The following is a 22,092-nucleotide window of genomic DNA, read 5'->3' on the forward strand; positions in this document are numbered from 1 at the left end:
GGTGCAAAAGCACAAGGGAAAATCATAATAGAAGTCCAACCTGTCAATTAACAATTACACTGCAAATCAATCACTTTGTGCCCTGATAGAAGGACTGCATGTGATCTGCAGTCACCACTGAGTGCAATAACTGTGGCAGAGGGGTGAGGAATCTTTTCTAATAAAACATGGAAAAAGTACCTGAAACTCCTGCACCAAACCAATTTTATCACCCCACCAGTGCCACTGTATTCTTCTGGAGAGCCAGGTTCACGCAGCTTACAGAACTAGCATCACCTTGCTCACCAGGAGAGCCACTGGCACATCAGCTGCACACAGCCAACAGCAGCTTCCCACAGAGCAGCCTTCTCTTATCAGGCCAAGAAAGAAGAATAAAAAATCCCCCCCTGCCACTGTGTCAAAAGAAAAAGAAATAAAAAGCAAGAGCTGCACTGGTTATCTGGGAAAGGCAGCATATTTTCACACAAGCCTGCTGAAATATCCCAGAGAAACCTCAAAGCCTCCAGAGCCTCAAATACTCTGCCACCAACTCTCCACTTTCCATCATGAAAATACAAGGTGTTTTTCCTTCTTAATTGCAGTGAAATTTGTTGCATAGGAAAAATACAGAATTTAAACCCTCAGTGTTTGATTCCTCCATATGGAGGCTAACAAAAAAATATTCTTTATATATTCACTACATCTATAATTTTGACAGATTTTTGCAACATAAAGAGCAAGATGTTGTTATTTCAGAAGGTGTGACATGAATGCTGCAGGTGCTCAGTTACACATTTCCTAACTTTTGTTGAGACAAGTGAAACCCCTTACCCACAAATTACTTGGGAATGAAGTACTAGCAGTCAGCTTTCAGGGACTGCCTGTTTACAAATCCAGCTTCTGGATAACTTTAGGTATTAGAGAATATTTACCTTCTCGTGTGGAAACATGTTGCTTCCAGCTGATGAGCACTGCAATTGTTGTGTCTGATACCCATATATCAACCAGATTCTTTCTGAGCAAGTCATAAATCCGTTTTTAACAGCCTGACAAGTAGGTGACACCATGAAATGTCTCATCATAAACACCATGATCTCAAAAGTTAGAGATTTTAATTTATAGCAGCACATTTAAGTCTTGCCAAAAGAAGAAAATCTTTGTTCAACCTAATGTGAAAAATAGGTTTTAAGGAAAGAAGGTTTAAGTAGCATCAAGCTTTCTTTGTAAAAAAACATGGACGTGCAAACTATTTTCTGAATTTTCATGGCATTTCTTGCTTTCATGGCATTTTCTTATCGTATTTTTGATGAAATCAGTGTTTATTTTAAAATCTTGGAGCAGTTAACCCTGATACTGGCTAAAATACCTTATAAGAATCTTGAATGATTCAAGTGTGACAAGTAAGTTAATTTTTTTGAGATATACACGTGTATGTATATGCACACATGTATGTAAATGAAACTGCAGTAAAGATACTTAAGAGCTAAAAATCTGCATTTAAAATAATATTTTGATAAAAAAACTGATTAACAAGATCCAAATACATTTTAGGGTTTTTTTTAACAGACATTACTACTATGCCAGCTCAGCCCATCAACATGCAGTTTCTTTTATTATGGAAATATGCTTGCATAATTGTTTTTCATAAATTCAGACAGACTTGGAGTTGGAGGCATGATATCCTGCCAATGTTCTATTGAAATGTTTTTCTCTATGACTACTCCCAAGGACACACGTATATATTCCACATACGGCAAAACTCTGGCCCTCCATGAACTTCAGCAATCTGTAAAAAGTTAGGTCTTGGGTTTCTTAAAAAAAGAGAGTATCTTGTGGGCTAGCTGCTAGAAACTGTCAGACTATTATTCTGAAGCCAGCACACAGAGGATAAAAGTCCAAACCCAGTTGCTAAGCTGCTCCAGCTACACCATTAATTTCAGAGGGAAGGAGCACCCGGAGTGGCTGCTGGCTGCCTTGGAGCTCGTAGGTACACAGCAACTGCTGCTGGAGGTTTAAAAATAAACACCAGAAATTGTTAAATACCAGTCTTAGCTGCGCTGAGCACACACAGCAAATGTAGGAAAGCAAGTGAGGGGTCACTGTCTGCGAGATAAGTCAGAAAAGGCAAATCTATTCCCTCCCTGGGCTGTGCACGTCAGCTGGGAATGGATTTATTTGTGTGGCTGGAGATAAACCTACCTGCTGCTCCCTGACCAAGAGGCTGATACCATATCACAGTCACCTGCCAATATCTCCTTTCATGGCCAAAGCCACCACTTCATTTACCAAGGAACTCCTACCTGGAGCATGAAGCACTACCTTTGCTGTGAAAAAAGCTAAGTTAAATAAATGGGGTTATGATATGTTGAGAATAACAAGCAGGGATTTGTAAAACAGTTCAGTATCTTTACCTCCAACTTTTCTAAATTACACAAACACCTTTCCAAAAGTACAGACCTGGACCAGCCCTCTCCACGCTGTGAGGAACAGCCCAGCTACCACCACAATGGTGGGCTTAATGGCCCTTCTGAACTGGCAGAGAGAAATACTTCACCATCAGTAAAAACCAGCTTATTTTTCATTAAAGGTGCACTAGTTCCATCTGACAAAATATAAGCAGCCAGAGCATCTCCTCCCAGGCTGGGCAGGTAAACCTTTGTGCTGCCTCTGAGCTCCCCCAGCCTGTCTCATCTGTCCCCAAAATCACTGTGCTTGATTTGAAGAGGGCTGGCTTGGCCTTTTGAGCTGAGACCTAACAAAAGATTCTCCCACAAGGAGTTCTGTACGTCTGGTGAAAAGCACAGTTAATTAGTTTCTGAAAACTTCTCAGTTTACACAGTAAATGCCTCCTTTCTGCTCTATCAAAACTCGGTGGTGTAAATAATTATTCCATAAAAGCCCCTGGGAAAGAATCCAACTCCTGCACCACTTCAATAAGGTTACAAGACTGATGAGTATCGGTCCTCCCCGTCTTTCAGGTAATGAAAAATGTTTCTGTACAACTTTCATTATCTTTCAAATTCCGGGTTAGCGTTCACAGGCATCGTGTGGTTCGGGGGCTCATTGTATGTGTGAGAACTACACTGCAAGCAACATTCATTTACTCCCTCGAGGGCACGCTTTGAAAGGCTTGGGGGTCAAATGAATTCACAGTTATTACTGGGTTGAGATTCTGCTTTTAAATTATGGCTGTAATCCTGCAATTTTAGGCAAAAACCCCAGTGATTAAATATGAGTTTCGCAGCAGAGCAAGTCAGCGGGAGCAGGCTGCCTTTTGGAAAGCCAGGCTGATGTTTGAGCTGTGGTTTGACAGAGCCCTGGTGATCCCCCATGGGCAGTGATGTCCCCCCCGAGCCCCTTGGCTGTCGGATGCAGCCATTTCAGAAACCCAGAGTCAAGTTTCCCTCCCCTCACTGAGGTATTTGTTTCAGAGAACGCTTACTTTGTCCACAATAATGTGAATTAAAAACATATTTTAGTTGACACAAAACCATGGGGGATTAAAAGCAAAAGGTGCCTTTTAAAATTCTGGCTGTTAAAGGGGCAAAGCTCTGATTAAACTTACAGCTTGGCTGCACATCTCTCAAACAGGTAACAATATCTATTATTGAAAACAGACCTTTCATGAAGTAATAAATTTAAAAGTGTGTGTATTTTGTACTCAGAGAGGTACCTGTATGATCCAGACCCCTCCCAGTGATAGCTCTCCTGCAGGAGTTGCTCACAAGGCTAATCCCTTTGGATGGCTTCATCACCCCATGGATGGAGGGAGCTACTTGGAGAAATCAAATCCTTGTGCTGCAGACACAGCATCACCCCCTTGCCACTGACTCACCACTCTGCTCTCTTGCTTTGCAGAATTTCTTTCTTCACTGCTGTTTTCCTGTACATTGTTTTATTTTTCACTTGTAAATGCACAAGATTTGCCAAGAAACATGACCAAGATGACTATTTATGCATAATATGATGTATTTCTATCAGATGTAATACTGACTACACACAGACAGAATCATTCACAGAAATTCATGATTTGTGAGAGTCCTGTGAGTATAATTACTCACAAATGTCAAAGTTACAGAGAGAGAATAATAGATAATCTCCAACATCACCTCAGTAAATGTCATTATTATTGAACCAGCATTTGCCATGGTTTAGATTTTTTTTTTAATCTTATTTTTGGTATGATTAAAGGAAGACTATTTTTGTCTTTTTTTTTTTGGTTTTTGCTTCTTTCTGCTTTAAAGGTTCTGGTTACCATAAATCTAATTGTACAGTTCTCAGAATCCTGCAAATTGCTCTAATAGCTTCTCTTCCTATCTCTAAAGATAAAAGTATGAAACAACACATTTTTCTTGCCAGCTCTCTGGATCTTTGCAAAAGCACCTGGCTGTGGCTATTGACCAAATGAGTAACATTCAGGTGGTCCCTGGTATGAAAATATTGACTCCCTCTGTACAACAAATGAGCTTAATTCTGTGCTAAGTGCACTTAACCAGCTCCTGCCCATGCCAGGACACCAGCACCTACTGATGGAGCAATTTAACACCAAACACCTTTTGTATTTATTCAGAACAAAAGCACCCATCAGAAGAGAGTCCAAAAAATAAAACTCAGCCTGTGCTCACACCTGATTTTCCCTGAGCTCTGCCTCTTCTGCAGCCAAGGCTCCCGCTGCAGAATGTCTCTGCACCAGCCTCTATCAGCTGAACCAAATCTTCCCATGAGCCTCCCACCATTATTTTTTATTTAATTGCTTATTTGTGCCCTGTCTCTCCAGCTGGACAGAGAAAGGCCTGAGCTCTGGAGAGCAAAGGAGAGTGCTTTGGGATTTCTATTTCTCCCTGCCCCATGACTCCTTCTTCCAGCGCTGGCTTGGACCATTCATTCAGACCTACAGTGCTCTTCTGGCTTTCATTTGACACACCAAACTAGAAAAGAGCTTACAACCAGATTTCTTAATAGCCTCACCTGACTGCAGTCACACTCAGCATTAGGGTTATTTACAGGGTGATTCAATTCCATCATAATTTACAGGCTTTTATGGCTCAGACAAACACAGACTACAGTAATTTGCCATTGAATAATAGAATTAGCTTAATTTAATAATGATTAAAGACATAAATTGCTCATGACAAAATTAAACCCAGGGGAGGTGGGGGGTAAGAACTGTGCAAGTCACCCCAGTGCATTGAGTTCCCCATTACAGTATGAATACTGGGAACTGTCCTCTGGAAACAGACAACCAGTGCAATTCCTGGAGTGGGTAGGGCCCTCAAACACCCATGAGCACAAAAGATCCTTCAGATTTAATCCCAGTAAAATGAGTTAGTGGTAACAATCTACTAAGGGGAAAAAAATCCGAGGTGCTCCCCTGTGAAATCACCAGTATTTTGTGACACAATCTACTTTTCATATTTGCTATTGTACATCTGTGTGGCAATTTGGGTTCACATACCTGTGGTTTCTCCATTCCAGAAAGAATGTCTTGAACCCTTTTTGTTTCTGAATCAAATTCTGTAAAATAGAGAATGTGGAAAGAGGAAGAGAAATAAATTACCAAAATTAAACAAAAAATTCAGTTACATCAATAATTCTTTTGGCATTTCTAAAAAGGGGAGGGAGACAGACATTACCTGCATATGAGCATCAGCTGCCTTGTGAATTTAAGGCATGCAGTTACATGGATTAGTATTACAAAAAAATTAAAAGAGAAAAAGGAGGGAATGAAACTTCCAGTAATTGCAGATACTCAGAATTGTGAGGCTGTTTGTAGAGGTGTCCTCCACAAGCAGTGCCATTAATTGTGATCTGCATTCAGAGAGTAAAACCACCCTGTTTCCAGAACTCAGCTGTGAAAGAAGCCCGGGAGTTTCTCAGTTCCTGCTGAACCTAACCCTGGTTTGTTAACCAAGCCCACCCTCACTCCAGACTCAGACTGGGCTGCCCACCAGGGCTCTGGAGAGGACAAATGTCCGTGTCCCATGCAGGGAAAACCCAGGGGAGGCACACAGGTACCTGCCCTGAGCCCCAGCACCCACCTGTCCTTACACTGGGTAATGCCCAAAGCTCTTTTACAGCCACCTTCCAACTGTGGAGGCAATAAAGTGATGCCAGGCAAATTCCAAAGTCTGTCCAGCAGCAATCCATCCTCCCTGCCTGAGCCTTGTGCCTGGTACAGCAGCTCTTGCAGGGGCTACACAGAGGTACCCACAGGCTGTGAAATGCTCCCCCTAAATCAGAGGGATAATTGTGCAGAAGGTGCTGCAGAGGCCATCCTCTGAGCAGTGGAATCAGCCTTTCCCTTATCCTCCCCCCTCAAAACAATCTTGAGGTAAAACACCAGCTTAGAGTAATGAGGTGACACAAAGCAGCTTTATTCCTTTTGGACGACAGCACAGAGAGGCCTCACTTTCCACTACAGTATTCTCTAATGGAAAACTAGGAACATATTTTCCTGTTTTTTGGATTTTTCTTTTTTAAAATGTTAATGCAGAAAGTTTGCTCACCAAAGCAGAAGAACATATCTCACCTAAAGCAAAATGAGCCAGATGTGCTTGGCATAGGAAGCAAAAAACATTAATAAACAGGTGGGATCAGATCAACAGCTTTCACTAATGATTCCCCCAAAAACCTGACCTACTTCTCGGAGCCCAAGAATGTGTCTTTATTTTTGTCTGTGACCTGCTTTAAAAAAAGTAGATCTTCTTTTTAAAAATTCCATGTGCTTGACTGCCAAAAAATAGAACTGGCTGAATGCTGATGGCAGAATTCCAGTGTAAATGCCCATCTCTCCCTACAAGAATGCACCTTGGTGTGGACTGGGAATGACAGATCTCCTGCTGCACACATTCCTGGATTCCTTTTAGTCTCAGCCACTTGGAAAAGAAAGGAGTAGTAATATTTCAGGAGAAGTTGAGGATAACAAGGTTGGTTTTTTTCCATAGCAGATAACCCTCAGAGTGTATTATAAAGAGCATTAACCAGCAGGATTGAGCCAGAATTTGATAATACTGATTTCAAAATTTCACAGATGGACTAAAATGGCTAAGGAAAAGGCTGAGATGCTGATCCAAGTGAACATGTCAGAATTTCAGGTGTTTCAGAATGCAGGGCTCCTTTCAGCTCCAGTAGAGAAGTTGAACTGTGCCACAAAAGCCTGGAGCCAGATCTGCACACTGTGGAGATCCTGCAGGCTTATCTCGAAGGGATGCTAATCAGAAGCAGCTTCTGAAGCTCTGAGTGTAACAAAAAAGCTGCTACTATTTTATCAAAAGTTTATGGTTATTATGTCACCCCTAATTATAACCCCCAGAAGCTGAGCGTGAATCACTCTCAACCTTAAATCCCAAACATGTGGACTGAATTTTCTTTCCTCTCTCTGCTTTCTAGCAAAGATGCTCTGTCACACTGAGCAGGAGAAAAAAAAAAAAACAAACCCTGAAGCCCAAAGAAATCTTATTTCCCTCTCCCATGAAAGGTGATTGCTTTGTACAGTTACTGAGTCCTCCCACCCTCTGCAGGTCAGGGCTGAGGGCTCAAACTGCTCCAGGCACAGGAACTGACTCCAAGGCTTAAGGGAGGTGGGTATGCCCAGCAAATAAATAATAATTTAATTACTTCAACCAGACTTCTCAATGAAGTGTCCTACTCAGGGAATTTTTTACATTAGTATCCCAACTATGTATCTTGTTCACAAAGAGAAGGCTCTGGGTACCAGATACAAAAGCCCTGGGTTATTACAGACATGTGGACATTCATGTGGTCAATATGGACATTTGTGTGGTCAATATGGACATTTTTGTCACCAAGTGTTTATATGGATTAGCTGGAGGTGGACGACAATTCTTCTTCAAAGACTTTGGGGAGAGGGAGAGAGGGAATGGGATACATGTAACAAATAATGCCCTGTGAAAATAAAGCAAATATTAAAGGCAGAAAGCAATAAACACCCACAAGCAATGTCTGTATCAGCATCAGAGAACACTGCAGGTTCAAAGGGGACCTCAGGAGTGGTTATCAAGAATTACAGTATTTCAAATACTTAGTTTCCCATTTCAAGAGCCATAAAAAAAAAGTCTTGGGCTTCTATGGATGGCTGACTTCCTTTCGGTAATAAATATGATTATTCACAGTCTCCTGAGCTAGACTAAGCTAAGGAGAACGAAACCTATCCCAAATCCCTCTCCCAGCAGGGAAGTTGCTCTGACCTGCCAATCTCTCTGAGTATCAAGCTCTACATCTTCCTTCCAAGCCAACAAAGAGTAGAAAGCCTTCTGAAATAGAAGACAATAGAGAAGGAAAGAAACCATCTGATATGCTCTCTCTGATAACACAGAGCTGCTGGAAGGCCTTTCCTCCTGGCTCTCTGTTGTTACTCAGCAGCTACCAAGGACTGCACCTCAGATTAGTTCACTGGAGCATTTAGGGACAAGGAGTATGAGCATCTGCTGGACATCACAGATGCAGTGGTGGGAGAGTGGGCAAGAACAGCAGCAAGAAATGGGCAGGTCTTGATGTATAACAGGCAGTTCAAAAAAACTTCCTAGAACTGCTCAGGAGAGGTGGTGGGTGGCATGGTTCACCTACCTGGGACTAATTGTCCCTGAATAACATACAGTTATACATTTCAATCCTTGTCCCTTCATCTCCCTGAGCTGACTGAGCACTGAGTATCTGCCAGGAAGACAGAAAATCTCTATGTCAACTCCCCAGACTCTGGGGCTTGCAGAGGTGCAGAGGCAGGCACCAGGAGCTGCTTTCCCCTGTTGCCATCGGGAACAGAAGCTCAGTCACATCAAGAGCCCAACTAACACTTCAGGTCGTTGTCCCATTTTAACTTTTCCTCTCAACATCTGCTCTCCACATCTGTCATGGCAAAGCTCTTCCTCCTAGGAGGAAGCTGGGGGTGGGGATGAATTCCTTGTGAAAGCTCAATGGGGTCCTCTGAGGGACAGCACAAAAATCTGACTTACCCTGCTAATCTCACTGTCTGAGAGATATTACAGCACTCCCAAACTACAGCATTAGGTTCTAATTCCCAGGCTGTGGGTTCTTCAGCTTCAGAGTCATCTTTTATTGCAGAAAAGCCAGATGAAAGACCTGGACCACATCAAGTCCTCTCTTCTTCCAGAGTTTTGAATCATAAACAAAACTCTGTAGACAGAACCAGGAGTAAATGCCCCTAAAAATTAAACACTTTCTCAGCAGCTGTTTGGTGCTAACAGGGTTTCAGTGTCAAGTGTTGCTGAACTAAAGCCTTTTATTCTGTGCTTCTGTTAGCCTGTGTCTATGTTCCTTTCTGCACGTACAGCACAAATATAATTTTCAGACCTTTCCAACCATACTTTTAAACACCAAGCACAGCTTTAAAAAACAGGGGAAAAAATGTCAGTTCAAGGTAAGTTTGAAGTTTCCATCAACAGTTTACATGTTTGCATGAACAGCAGCTGTGTATGTAAATGGTTTGAAATAGCTAAAAGCTCTAAACTAATTAAGATTTTCCCATTGCAAATACACATTTTAGGTTTGTTCTGCATTCTTTCCTTCGAAGAGAGGAAAAGGTCCAGCTCAAGACTTAGCTTCTGGCCACAGAAAGTATTTACTGTTTCAACAGCCTTTCCATTCCAAGGGAATGACATCAGCACTAGCACTTTGCAAACTCTAATTCTCAAGCAGAGCCCCATGCTCACAGATATGCCAGTCATAACATGACATGCTTTCTCAGAATTTGTTCCAGATTTATCGGGGCTGTGACCAGCTTTAATGCTGGGAAAGATCTTTCATCAGTCACGTACAGCACAACCTACAGCCCCCGAGAAAATGAACTCTTCAAAACACAGCCCAGCTCCTTTGTGAGCTGCCTGCCGATGTCAAGCTTAAGATACCAAGAAGAACACATACAGACTTTCAGGGAGTTACAGAAATATAAGTTAATGAGCTCCTTGTACAAGAACAAACCTAAAGCTGCAGATGTCACGCAGCAGCTGAGTCACAGGAGCAGAGGGGATGTGACACAGTCACCAAGTCCATCCTCCTACACTGAAACATGATCATCTATACCCAAATAATTTCTCTGAGATGTCTCCCTACCCAATTTTCCAAAATAAATGACAATTAAATAAATGACCTCCTGCCCCATGATCATGATAATCTTCAAAGTTCTCAGCTAGGCGAACTACCGCAGCATCTAACTCCTCATGACAGGGCAGATCATCTGAACTCTCATTGCTGCATCTGAAACTTATTCCTTCCTCACCCCTTTCTTTGCTGCCACCTTTCATGTAATTGCAGGGATTTCTTCCTTGAACAAAACAAGGTCATTTCTCCATATCTGTCTTTACTCTGCCATGATTTTGGAATTGGTCTCCATCCTTCTGGAGATGCGGCACAGCCCTGCCCACCATGTTCCAGCTGAGGTCCTGGCAGCACCAAAACTAAGGACCCACTTACAGAACTTGCTTAGAAGTTTCCTCTTCTCTTTGTCTACAGAATAACTTGACTCTTGGGGTTTGTAACCTCCTATTCCTCCCTGAACTACCACCTAATTAAAAAAAACAGCAGTTTGAGAACAACTAGCTGCAGTGCAGTACATGGATCTTGCCTTGATCAAACCTTTTCTTTGAAGGTCATTACAGAGCTCTCCTCCTGTCTTGTCCTCCTTCCCTGACCCATCAAGCACTCTCAACCCTATCAGATCCTGATATGGACTATAATTTAATAAGCCTCAATCCTTATTCCATCCTTCAAGCCCTTAATGAAAATATTGAATAAAATTAGACCTAGGACAAATTCCTGTCTAATCCAGTTTGATGCAGCTCTCCAGTCTGTCAGGGAGGCAGCCCAGGACAGGGCAGGGTCATGGATAAACTGCCAGGCTACTGCTGGCTGACAGATGTGACACTGGGAAGGGCAAATCCAGTGCCACACCGAACACACAGGGCTTTCAAAACTCTTCCCAGCACCACTTCCCTGCTGGGCAGAACAGGGAGCCCTTCAGAATAAAAAACTCATGGAAAAAAAATTATATTCAAAACAGTCAATCACATCAGGTGAACCTGTAATATACCAAGGAAAATTATTAATTAAGCCTGGACAAGATTTCTAAATGTTAAATATTTCCGATTTCTGTTCATTACATGAAAGCTAATAAAAAACACCAATGATAAAACACAACTATGGCTCCTCTGACAAAGGTAGAGAGACTGATGCTATCCAACTTTAGACACAATAGTTAAAACATGTTCTAATTCTTTAAAAAATGCTGTGCATGAGCGTATTGCAATATTTTCATTTCTAAGTGCCTTCCAACTGTTGCTATCTGATTTCTCCTGCTAACATACTTCAATTAATGTCTAGGAGCTTATCCTTCATTATTTATCCTTAAAGACCTAACCATATATAGATAGCAGAAAAAAACCAAAAAACAAACAAAAAAACCAACCAAAAAAAAAAACAACCCCAAGTCACTCCCTGAATAACTGAATGCAAGTAGAACAAAACCCCTGTATAAAATCTAGAAAGGCATATATTCAGATCTAAAATCAGAAAAATCAGCTCTCTAGTCATCCTGATTCACTGGGACAATAAAGCAAAGGATAACTGAAGTGCTTTGCCTCAACACCCCTGTGATTTAGGCATGAATTTAATCCCACGCTTCAGAGATGTCCTGGCCACGGTTCACATCTACTGACCTGCTAGTTTCACCTTGACTGCTTCAGTATCCTATTGTCCATGGGACAGAATACTCCAAAATACCTGGAGTGCAAATTCACAGCTCATCCTTCTTTAACCAAAGGCTGTCACATGGATCAGGTCAGACATGAAAGCACCCAGATGTACATATTGAAGTCACCTGGGCTAAAAAGTGTTTTAAAAATAAATGTAAGGGTATCCAATCCTCCCTGCCCCCCCTTATTGTCTGATCTATGTTTTTCATTGGGGTGAAAGAAAATAAGATCAGTAGCAACCAGCAAGGGAAATAAAAGCCTGGATGCAAGGGACAAATGGAGGGTAAGCGATGTGTAGGGTTTGTTTTTCTCTGCTTCTTTGCTGCTACTGCTGGAAGACAGCAAAAACAACTCCTACTTTACTGGCTGGAGATCTGAGTGAATTCCTACTGTGAACAGGCAGTTGGTCCATTAGAAGGCAGAAAAGGGCTTTCTTAGTAAAATACAGCAACCCCCCATCTCCATCACATACATTTGACATCTTGAGCAAGCGCTTTGTACATCTCCCAAAGCAGATAACAGAGGCAGTGCACTGTGGATGGCTGCAGCTGGCTGGGTTTGAAGGAACACCAAATCAAACAATGACATAACCCACAGAAACAGAGGAAGCCCAAGCTGAATCTGCTGGAACAACAAACCACTTACACACAGGACCTCCTCTTGGAGCGCTCTCTTTTCATCATTTCGACCTGCTTTAGCTTATTTTCTGTGTCAAAATATTTTTCTTTTTATTTTCGGCAGCTTCCCTTTGCTATTCTGTTACAGCAGCTCACGCATGTGGGCTTGGGAAGACAGTAAAGGCTTTGCAGATAAACCAAGCAGTGTCCACCCCTCCATCTTTTGGTCAAGTATTTGACAAAGAGACTGAAAGTCCCTCCTAAAACTTTCCTGGAGCTCCTGACTCCCCCTTTCCAGGTAGAAGGGTAATGCTTTGTTCTCACCACAAACTTTACCAACAAACACTAACCATTTCCTAGGAACAATGACCTTCACACTCCTCGGAGTTTTGTACAATAGTTGGGATGCATGGAATTTCCTTACACTTAGTTCCTTCCATTTATTTCTGTGCTGCTTCATGCTTTGTCCCTCTCATTTCTCCTCATTCCCCATGACTGCCTATCCAGCCTTTGCCACACTCAGGGGTTGTTCTCCAGGCTGAGGAACCCCGGGGTTATTCAGGAGGGGATTCAAGTTCTGCAGAGCTGCACCTTGCTGTCACCAGTACCACAGATGACACGGCCATAAAAACTCCACAGGCTTCCCCAGCTCAAAGCAGGAGCAGGGGATGGTCAGCAGCATGGCTGAGATACCCATGCTTCTTAAAATGTGACACTGGCTCAAAAGGATGTCTGGCAGCAGCCACGAAATTACACCATCAGGCATTTACAGAGAGATTTCCTCTCCATAAGAAAAGGTTCCCCTCAGTCCTGGCACCTGACTGTCACAGCCAGGCAAAGCAGGAGCCTGAGCATCATGAACACACAGTGAAAGGAGGCTCACAGCTCCTCCCTGCACTGACAAAAGCACAGGTTTGGCAGCACCAAGGATTAGTCTTCTCTTCCCAAGTGGGTCACTGACAGCTCCACTGCATCCCATCACAGGCGTGACTTTGTCTCTGTCACTCCTGAGTGTCCCTGCTGGGACAGAGGTGAGTCCTGCATTCTCCAAGAACTGAGGTGGAAAGCACAATTCCTAATGAACACAGTGTGACAAGTCTCCAGTGTACCAGTCTGGCCTTTAAAATCCTGTATCTGATGCCCCATGCCAATAAGGAAATATTTTTCTCTGAACTACCATCCCCAGTGTAGGGGGACAACGGCACCAGTATTGAACACAAAATAAAACTTATTTCTTCTTGATGTTCAAAAATAGGACCATAGGCAATTCTGGCCATAAAACCCTTTGCTAATCTGCCTATTACACAATAAGAGCATTTTCCTGATCAAACACAAAACTAGCAAAATAACCTGCAGAACTGCATATTTGCACAGAAAAACAATCACACAGCACAGCCAAAACAGACTCCACAGGAGTTCCAAACTTGCTGGGGATTAAACAGAGCACTTCAGCCAAAATTAACAACTTCCTTGGCAGTGAACCTCATAAAGCCACTGAGTTTGCTACAACAATAGGAAGGCAGCAGAGCACTTCCCCAATGCAGAGGTGCAGCAGAACCCATCAAGAACTAAAAAAATTGTAAGAGGGTAACTGCAGGCCAAATTTTGCCCTCAGTCACAACTCCTCAGCCTTGCTTGAAACAAAGAAGAAATGCCTTCTTTAGATTTCATGCTGGGCAATGCAAAGTGCTTTGGGATGCTGGGTTTTAGCAATAACCACTATTTCAGTCTCAAGAACAGAGTCAGAGCACAGCAAGCTATTCATCCTCCATGAGAAAGTAAGCAAGGAAAAGTTGCCCTAAAACAGATAAAAGTAGAAAATGCGTCATCTTTTTACTGTTTTTGATTTTTGTCTAAGCGTTTACATTAACGCAGAAATTGTATTTCTATGCACTACTTACACTGTTTACATGTCTTTAAAAGATGTTTGATTTCAGAGGAAAAAAACATTTGGGTTTGTTTTTTTATTTTAATACAACCATTCCAAATCATGGTGCTAGAAAGGCAAAGATTTTTCCTGAAGCCTGCACTGGGATTTTTCAATGGCAAGCCAGTGAGGGGCTGCAGTTACAACATTCTTTGAATGAACACTAACCTAAACTCTTCTGTTACCAATGTAAATTACTGACCTATTTTTCCAGATTAAACATATGATACAATGTAATTGCAATGAGCAGTAGAGAAGATCACAACAATCACAGAAAACAAACATTTTTCTCTTTCAACTCAGCCCCGGCACCACAGCTCAGAGATGGGGGAAAGGCAAAGAGCTTTCCCTCTCTTCTTTAAATCAACCCAAACACCTACAGATTGACAGCAGAACAGAAATAAATTATCTCCTTCATGACAGATGACAATCAACTGACTCAAGCAATCCCAGCCTAAATTGTTTTGCAGTCGTGTCTGAAGGATGAACTACGACTATATGAGGTAGAAGGATATTAAACGGAACATTTAATAAAGACTGGGGGCTAAATTTCTAAAATGCAGAAGTCAAAAAGGCTGATGTAATCTTATCTGTGCCCTCTCATGCCTGAGATGGGAAGAATGAGCTCAAGAATGTTTAAAAAACCTCATCCATAATGTCTGTACCAACTTCCTACTTGTGAGCAGAAAGAAGTGCATGGGCAATTAGCAGTCCTGTATGGAATGAGGGCAAAATGTGATCTTGGATATTGGCACAACCAGTTTCACCACTAAGAAACCTTCCAAATATTTAAAATATTTCACAGAAATATCCACCTGATTTCTGCTTGCTGGGAAGGATTCAACAAAGCTACAGGAATTTCAGCTCATTCTGGATTTCATTGCCAAGATGAAATTCAGGCACAAGTCACATGAATCACAGTAAATCAAAGCAGCTGCTTCTAAGCACTGCTCCTTAGAGGGGGAAAAATAAAAAACAAGAAAAAAAAAACCAACACAAAAACCAAACTCAAGCTTCAGGACAAAATCTTTTATAACAAACCTTGGAGAAAATTGAAATGGCTGCTTCATTTTAAAACAGTGTTTATCCTTTCTGTTAACTGCAACACTCAAAGAATCACCCTGCATTATGATTCTTTCTCCCCTTAAAAGCAAATACACTGAAGGTCACAAAAACTTTAGAAATCAAATTCCACCCTTCCTCAGAAAAGGAAGAATAACCTATGGGGTTTGAAGCACAGCCTAAGGGAGTTGAGTAAACAAATCCCATTAACTTCAGGGGGACATGAAATTTCATTTCACCACCTTTGCAAATCCAGCTGGAAATACAGATGGACATTGTTCAAAACATCTGGCTATACAAATAAATGTTGTTCATTAAATCATTAGACTTAAACCCGTTTTATTTTTTACAGTCTGGAGGGAGGAAATGTTCTACCTCTTCCCTATAAATTCCCTCTCTCTTTTGGCTCAATGTCCCACATATTGCCAAATAAGGGAAACACGGTTCCCTTCCTTTGTCGGTGGTCCATGTTATCTCCTCCTAACTGGTGAGGATACACTGCTTATCTTGCTCTGAAGCACTGAGATCTTGGTGTAACTCTTCTCCCCATCACAGGCATTTAATCAGTGAGCATTTAAGCAGGATGAAAATGCACTTTGTATGATTTATTTTTTTTTTCTGTTGGGTGTGTATCCATAAATTATGTGAACTCCTAGGAAAAAGGTTCAGATTTCAGTCTTCTGGATTTGACTGTCCATTGCAGCAGAAGCTGCAAATTCTTGAGATAATATGAAGATCCTCTGGGGGAAGAGGTTGTGCCTTACGTCATTTAGCACTGACTTCCTGATAAATGATGGAGCAGACAGCTTATCCAGCTCGCCCTGCCAAGGAGATCCTGCTGGCAAAATGAGGCAAGGCAGGAATAAAGCAGATGAGAATAAAAATATGAGAGCCTGCAGAAACTGATCAGGACTGGGAAAAACAGCTTTGAGGTAAAACACCAGCTGCCAAATGGGTTTCTAAGTCCTATTAAGGTCAAACACAAGCCCTGGAGCCAGACTCCCCCACTCTTTACCAGATATGCCCTGCATGTTCCTTGGTGGACTTTGAGCTGTGTTTCCTGTAGTTAGCACACTTAGGAAGATTAGGGAGCTTCTACTGAGATTTAGTTTGTCATGGATGCTGTGATGAGACTGAAAAATGTAACCAGAACTGTGGTGACCCCTTGTGTCCCACGGATGGCTCAGAGCCATGGATGCCCAGAACACCAATTCTCAAAGCACCTCATAACCACACTGCATCATTTGTATCCACACTGCCCTGTTCTCTCTGCATTTTCAGGTACAAAAGATTTGAACAAAACCAAGTTTGAGACATTTCCAGTAACCTTTAAAAACAGCTGACACTGAAGATAGGAGAATATTGTGCAATTAAATTATTAAATGCTCCCACTTAGCTGATGAAGAGAATCTCTTATCTACAACTTCTGGTGCTCAAGTTATGAAGCTGGTTCTTTAGTCTTTCAATGTAAGTGTATAAAAATAGAGTGTATCTCCTCTCTCCCTGCATCAGCCCTTCCCAGCTTGTACAACTCCATGCTAACAAAGCAGTGTAGCGTGAAAGAAGGTGGGACTGCCATGGCATTCAAGGCTTCCTATAAACTTTGGGTTTGTTCCTGCAGCATGGACACAGCAAGAGAATACCTCCCTGTTTGTCACAGGTCACATGCTGACAAGATTTCGCAGGCTTGCAAATTCCTGGAAATTATCTGCACACAGGCAACTTCTGGGAAAGAGTTGGTCAAGATGTCTGAGAAGAAAGTACCCACAGGCAGCTGAAAGCAAAACACTGCTGGGTTTGGAACTGGGCAAAGCTATGGCAGAGGCAGGGAGTGCACTAGGCATGGTCTTGCTTTCCAGCACCATTTGTGATATTCAGCCTTTACCTTCCTCCATCAAAGCCCCCATGAGGTAAGGTAAGCTTCAAGGCAGCAGAGGAAACAGATTTGTTTCTTTCCCTCAATGGAGTGTATTTCAGTGATGCTGGATAAACATTTCAGCCATTCTTTTTGCTGAAGAAAAGTAACAAATTAAGCCTGATCTAGATAAATTCTTGTAGGCACACAGACTAACAGGAACTTGGTAATGTACTCTACCTGAACCCTGCAATATGTTTCTAATACAGCCATCAGTCTATATAAAGCTCACTTAAGTGGTTACTTTATGTGACTATTAGGCAAAAATATAATTTGGTGAGAATCTGTGCGGCCCAGCTAATGGAGTTCAAGCTGGTAGACAAAGGTGTATCTGACACTCAAAACCACTTTGTTTACTGCCCAAATGAGCAATTTTCAGGCTATTATTTTAGAGAAAATACCAAATATAGAGACTGTTGAAGGAGCAGGCATGTTTCCAAACAGAAACAAACAAAAGCAGAAGCTCAGTCATTATGTGGGAGATAAGGTCAAGGCACGAGCATATCACACTGGAAATTCTGGGTGTTGCAAATGAACACAGGTTTCTCAAGTTCAGACTATGCCCTAATTAATGCATCCTATTTCCTCTCATGTATTAAAACTTACAGGAAAACAGCACAGAGCACATAAAACCTATTTTTAATGAGATATAAGTCTGAAGAATTCAGACAAGTAGTATTAATGGCTAAAACTATTAAAAAATGCAGTAGGAACAGTAACACCATTTAGATTTCATGTATGATGCTGATCTGTGTTCTCAAGATTCAACACCTCTGGTTCCAGTAAATGTTACGTTTCTTGTTGCATTATTTAGTATAATACTAAAATTCACATAACCTGACAGATGTATTTTACTCTTCCATGTTTTTTTTCCCAGTGTTATTAATAAAATCACTATATCAGTTTTGACAGGTTGTTTTCAGGAGACAATCTTATTGAAACTCCTTATTTTATAGAAGCAAATACATTTAGGGATACCAGAGAAGCTGCATTGAACATAGGGGTATTTTGTATGGCAGCAGAAAAAACATTTATGACCAATTTTTTCTGCAGAACATTTCCACATTAGTATAACGAATGTCTATTAGCATGTACCAAACCATCAGCTCCCGGCTAAAAGAACATAAAATTTACATGTATTGTCTGTGTTTCTCAGCCTCTTTGCTTACAGGGACCAAAAGTGATGAAACTACTCTTAAGCTTTTAAATCTATAGGATATACAGGAACAGATAAATGTATGACTCAATAACCAAAATGGATTCAGAACCAAAATAGAAAAGAATTGACAGGATCTAGAATGAGTAAGAAGAGGAACTTCGCCTGGTTCCTGTCTGCACTGAATCACAGCTACAATTTCCCTTTAATTCACAGGCTCTGGATTAAAACAACAACTTGATACAGTTAAACAAAAATAGAAAAAACCCCCACGTTTTTCCTAAGTATATTTAAATGTTACGTGGAAGACTCAGAGAGAACAGGATGGGGCTGTACCAAGAACACCTCAGCTCTGGTTTTTCACACATCATCCAGTCTGCATCACTTACTAGCAGCTTGCAGAGCACATCCCACCCCACTCAGGAATACCTGAGCATACTTCTTCACCTCAGAACTTCTGCTTTGCCAAGTTAAATACTTATTTTAAAGTGTTTTCGAATTAAAACCACCATCATCAGGAAGTTCTCTTGCCAAGCCCATTTTCTGTGCATTCCCAATGCATGCCCCTCAAAGAAACAAGCACACAGATCTTCTCAAATGAGGACAGAAACTTCTTTAGGAACACTTTTACAAAGGCACACACCTCCCTGCCCAGGCTGGGTCTGTTTGTTCTGGCTCCCAGCTCCAGCACAGGACGCACGCAACAACCCATTGCCTGCTCCTCACTTTTACCCATTTGAAGTGGTTTAGTTTTGGCTGTCTTAAGCTCTTCAAATTTCAATAAGGATTAAAAAAAAAAGAAATAAAAAAAGTAGAAAGATTTTATCACATTTGAAGAGAGGAAAAGAAAGTTGTTTTATAAGAAAATAGGCAAAAGCATTGTCAGAATGCTCCAAACCACTTATGTTCCCACAGTACTTGCAGCCACACACACTTCTTGAACTACCAGATCACTGCATGACCAAGAAGGGAGCCACTGAGTGCATGAGAAGGAAGTGACTCAGACTGAAATTCATAAAGGACAGCATGAATGGGACAGGATTTCCGCTTACAGCTCTTTTTACATGGCAAGGCTCTTTTACAAAAAAAACCCAACAAAAAACAACCCAACTCACAAGAAACCCAACCCTGCTCCCTCCTCTGCCATTCAGTTTTCAAAACAGCTCTGTGGAAAAGCTCCAATACGGATTCTAAATCAGAATCCCAGTATCATAACTCCAAGCCTTCCACCTGTACAAGACACCATCCATCATCCTACCAGAAACACTCAGAAGAATTACTACATTTTCAGTCAATTATAAGCAGTTTCCTTTTGCTTTTGCCTTAAAACAGCCTATTTCCAACATAACTAGAAATCTTTATTTACAAGTGCACCGCCCAACACAGCATGATGTAGTCCATGGAAAAGGTCAGAACTGCACTTATATCCCCACTCTGAAACCATGAATTTCCTAGTAAAAAGAGGATTCTGCTGTTATAGAACCACCCTGGGATAAGGGTGCATTATAGAAGAACCAACTTATTTTTAATGTACCATGATGCTGTACAGAGCAGAGGTGCACAGGCTGGATCCACAACTGGAGAGGTGACTGAACAGAAGTACTCCAGAGTAATTTACTTAATTTCAGTACTGATCACATTCAGAATTGACTATCTATAACCCATTTCTTCTACCAGTGGTGAAGCAGATTCTTGGGGAACGTTTCCTTCTTTTAATATTGGAATGAAGCTGGAAGTTATTGACACATGGCAGAATTTTCCTTGAGCACTTACTCAAATTTCACAGGCATAATACATGAAATGAGAATAGATTTGGATGGAAAAGTACATTTTTAAGTTAAATATCACACGTACTGAAATTTTTAGGGAAAAGGGTCAAGTTGTCCTTGCATTGTACCTTGCATTGGACATTCTCTTCATTATTATTCACATGATCACAGAATGGACTGGGTTGGACCTTAAAGATCCTCTCGTTCCCCCCCTGCCCCCTGTGCAGAGACACCTCCACTTTCCCAGGCTGCTCCCAGCCCCATCCAACCTGGCCTTGGACACTCCCAGGGATGGGGCAGCCACAGCTCCTCTAGGCATCCTGTGCCAGGGCCTCCCCACCATCACACGGAAGAATTCCTTCCCAATATCCCATCTAATCCTGCCTTCACTCGGTTTAAAGCCGTTCCTTCTGTTCTGTCACTCCATGCCCTTGTTAAAAGCCCTTCTCCTCTCTCTTGTAACCTCTTCAGGGGCTCTGAGGTCTCCAGACTCATCCCTCTCAGTCTGTATTGACCAGGAAGGTGTCCCAGCCCCCTTACTGCTCCTGCAGCACTACAATAACCTCAGCCACAGCACAGTGGGTGTGCTAGGAAGGAGCAACACACCCCTCAGAGAAATCACTGCCAAGAAACAAGGAGCAGGACATGCATCAGCTCAAGCACAGGGGCAGCAGATCCAAGAAGAGAAACCCCCATCCCCCCCGGTCACAAATGTCCCTGTGTGGATCATCTTTCCGTGCTAATTAAAGCAGACACTCCAATTGCCTCTCTGAGCATCAGCTCAGGAGCAGCTGGCACTGCTGGGAGAGGTGTCCCTGGTGAGCTCCCACCCACGCTTCCAGCTCCCAAACTTTGCTCCAGGCAGCCCAATCCCCAAGGACAGCAATCGCTGCCAGGCTGCAGCGCTGTGTACCGACACAGGCTGTTCTCTGCAGCAAGCAGAGCTGAGGCTGTGCGAGTGCCTGCTCCAGCTGTGTCCGGGGCTCCTAAAGCCCCCTCCCCTGCCAGCAGCTGGATCCTGGGATTGCTCCATCATCCAAACACCCAAAAGAAGCCAGTTCCACTGCAGGAGCACACACACCCCGCAGCCAGATAGGAAATGATAGGCTATCGAGCATACCACGTATCCAGTTTAAAAATTCACAAAGCCCTCAGCTCCAGCTCTCCTTCACCTTACTCCAAGTTTTACTGCAAATTCATACATTCCTACTTCCCTCCTAAAGAGTTTTTTTGGTTAAGTGGTTTTCTAAATAAAGACTTCTCCACAAGTTTTATACATATATATACACATTCTTATATATTTATGTATCTAAAAATAGGTTTTCCAGGCTATTCTGCAATTTTGGAAGCAGTCACACAGCACCATAAAGTTTTTAACTATCAGCAGGCTTGAACACACATCCACAAAATCTGTAATTTTAAACCCCTTTGCTACTTCTTGCTTCTGACATATGCATTTTTTCTGGCTATTCCAAAACCTGTCATCAGCATAAATCAAATTAGCAACTGTGTCCAGACTGCTGTTAACTCTCACCCTAATTACCTCTATGGCCAGGTTAGTCAGGTACTCATCAATAAATCCCCAAATTTTTAAAGAAGAAACAAAGAAGGTAAGTATAAAATGACAGATATGATTAGAAGCTTGTAAATATCAAGTGGGAACTTATTTTATGGAGTTGCTTGATGAGAGCCTTTAAGAAACCTCTGTGACCTTTCTGCAGAAGTTTACATGGAAGTTTACATGTATGACTATTAACAATACACTGATGTCAAAAACCTCACATTTGAGCCCACAGTATATATTTTTTTATTTTTACTATGAAAAATATTCTCCTGTTCCTGTTTTGGCCATGGACGTGCTGCAGAGCAGCTGATGCGACTCCAGGGCTGCCACTTCTGGGTGCAGATACAGAACCTAATTTTAAAAGGCAGGAGGGTGGG

The 22,092-nt window shown here is 41.9% G+C and overlaps 1 protein-coding gene across 1 annotated transcript in view; it reads right to left on the minus strand.

The window, feature by feature from the left end:
• Positions 1-22,092, minus strand: part of FNDC3B (fibronectin type III domain containing 3B) — a 183,690-nt gene that overhangs the window by 58,764 nt on the left and 102,834 nt on the right. Inside the window, exon 7 of the mRNA XM_005525084.3 lies at positions 5,435-5,493. Within this exon, the coding sequence (XP_005525141.1) occupies positions 5,435-5,493 (59 nt within the window). The remainder of the gene's footprint in view (positions 1-5,434; positions 5,494-22,092) is intronic.

This window comes from Pseudopodoces humilis, chromosome 11, assembly GCF_049639895.1.
Source record: "Pseudopodoces humilis isolate 2021_Gansu_Grassland_sample_001 chromosome 11, ASM4963989v1, whole genome shotgun sequence".
In the NCBI taxonomy this organism is placed as follows: Eukaryota; Metazoa; Chordata; class Aves; order Passeriformes; family Paridae; genus Pseudopodoces; species Pseudopodoces humilis.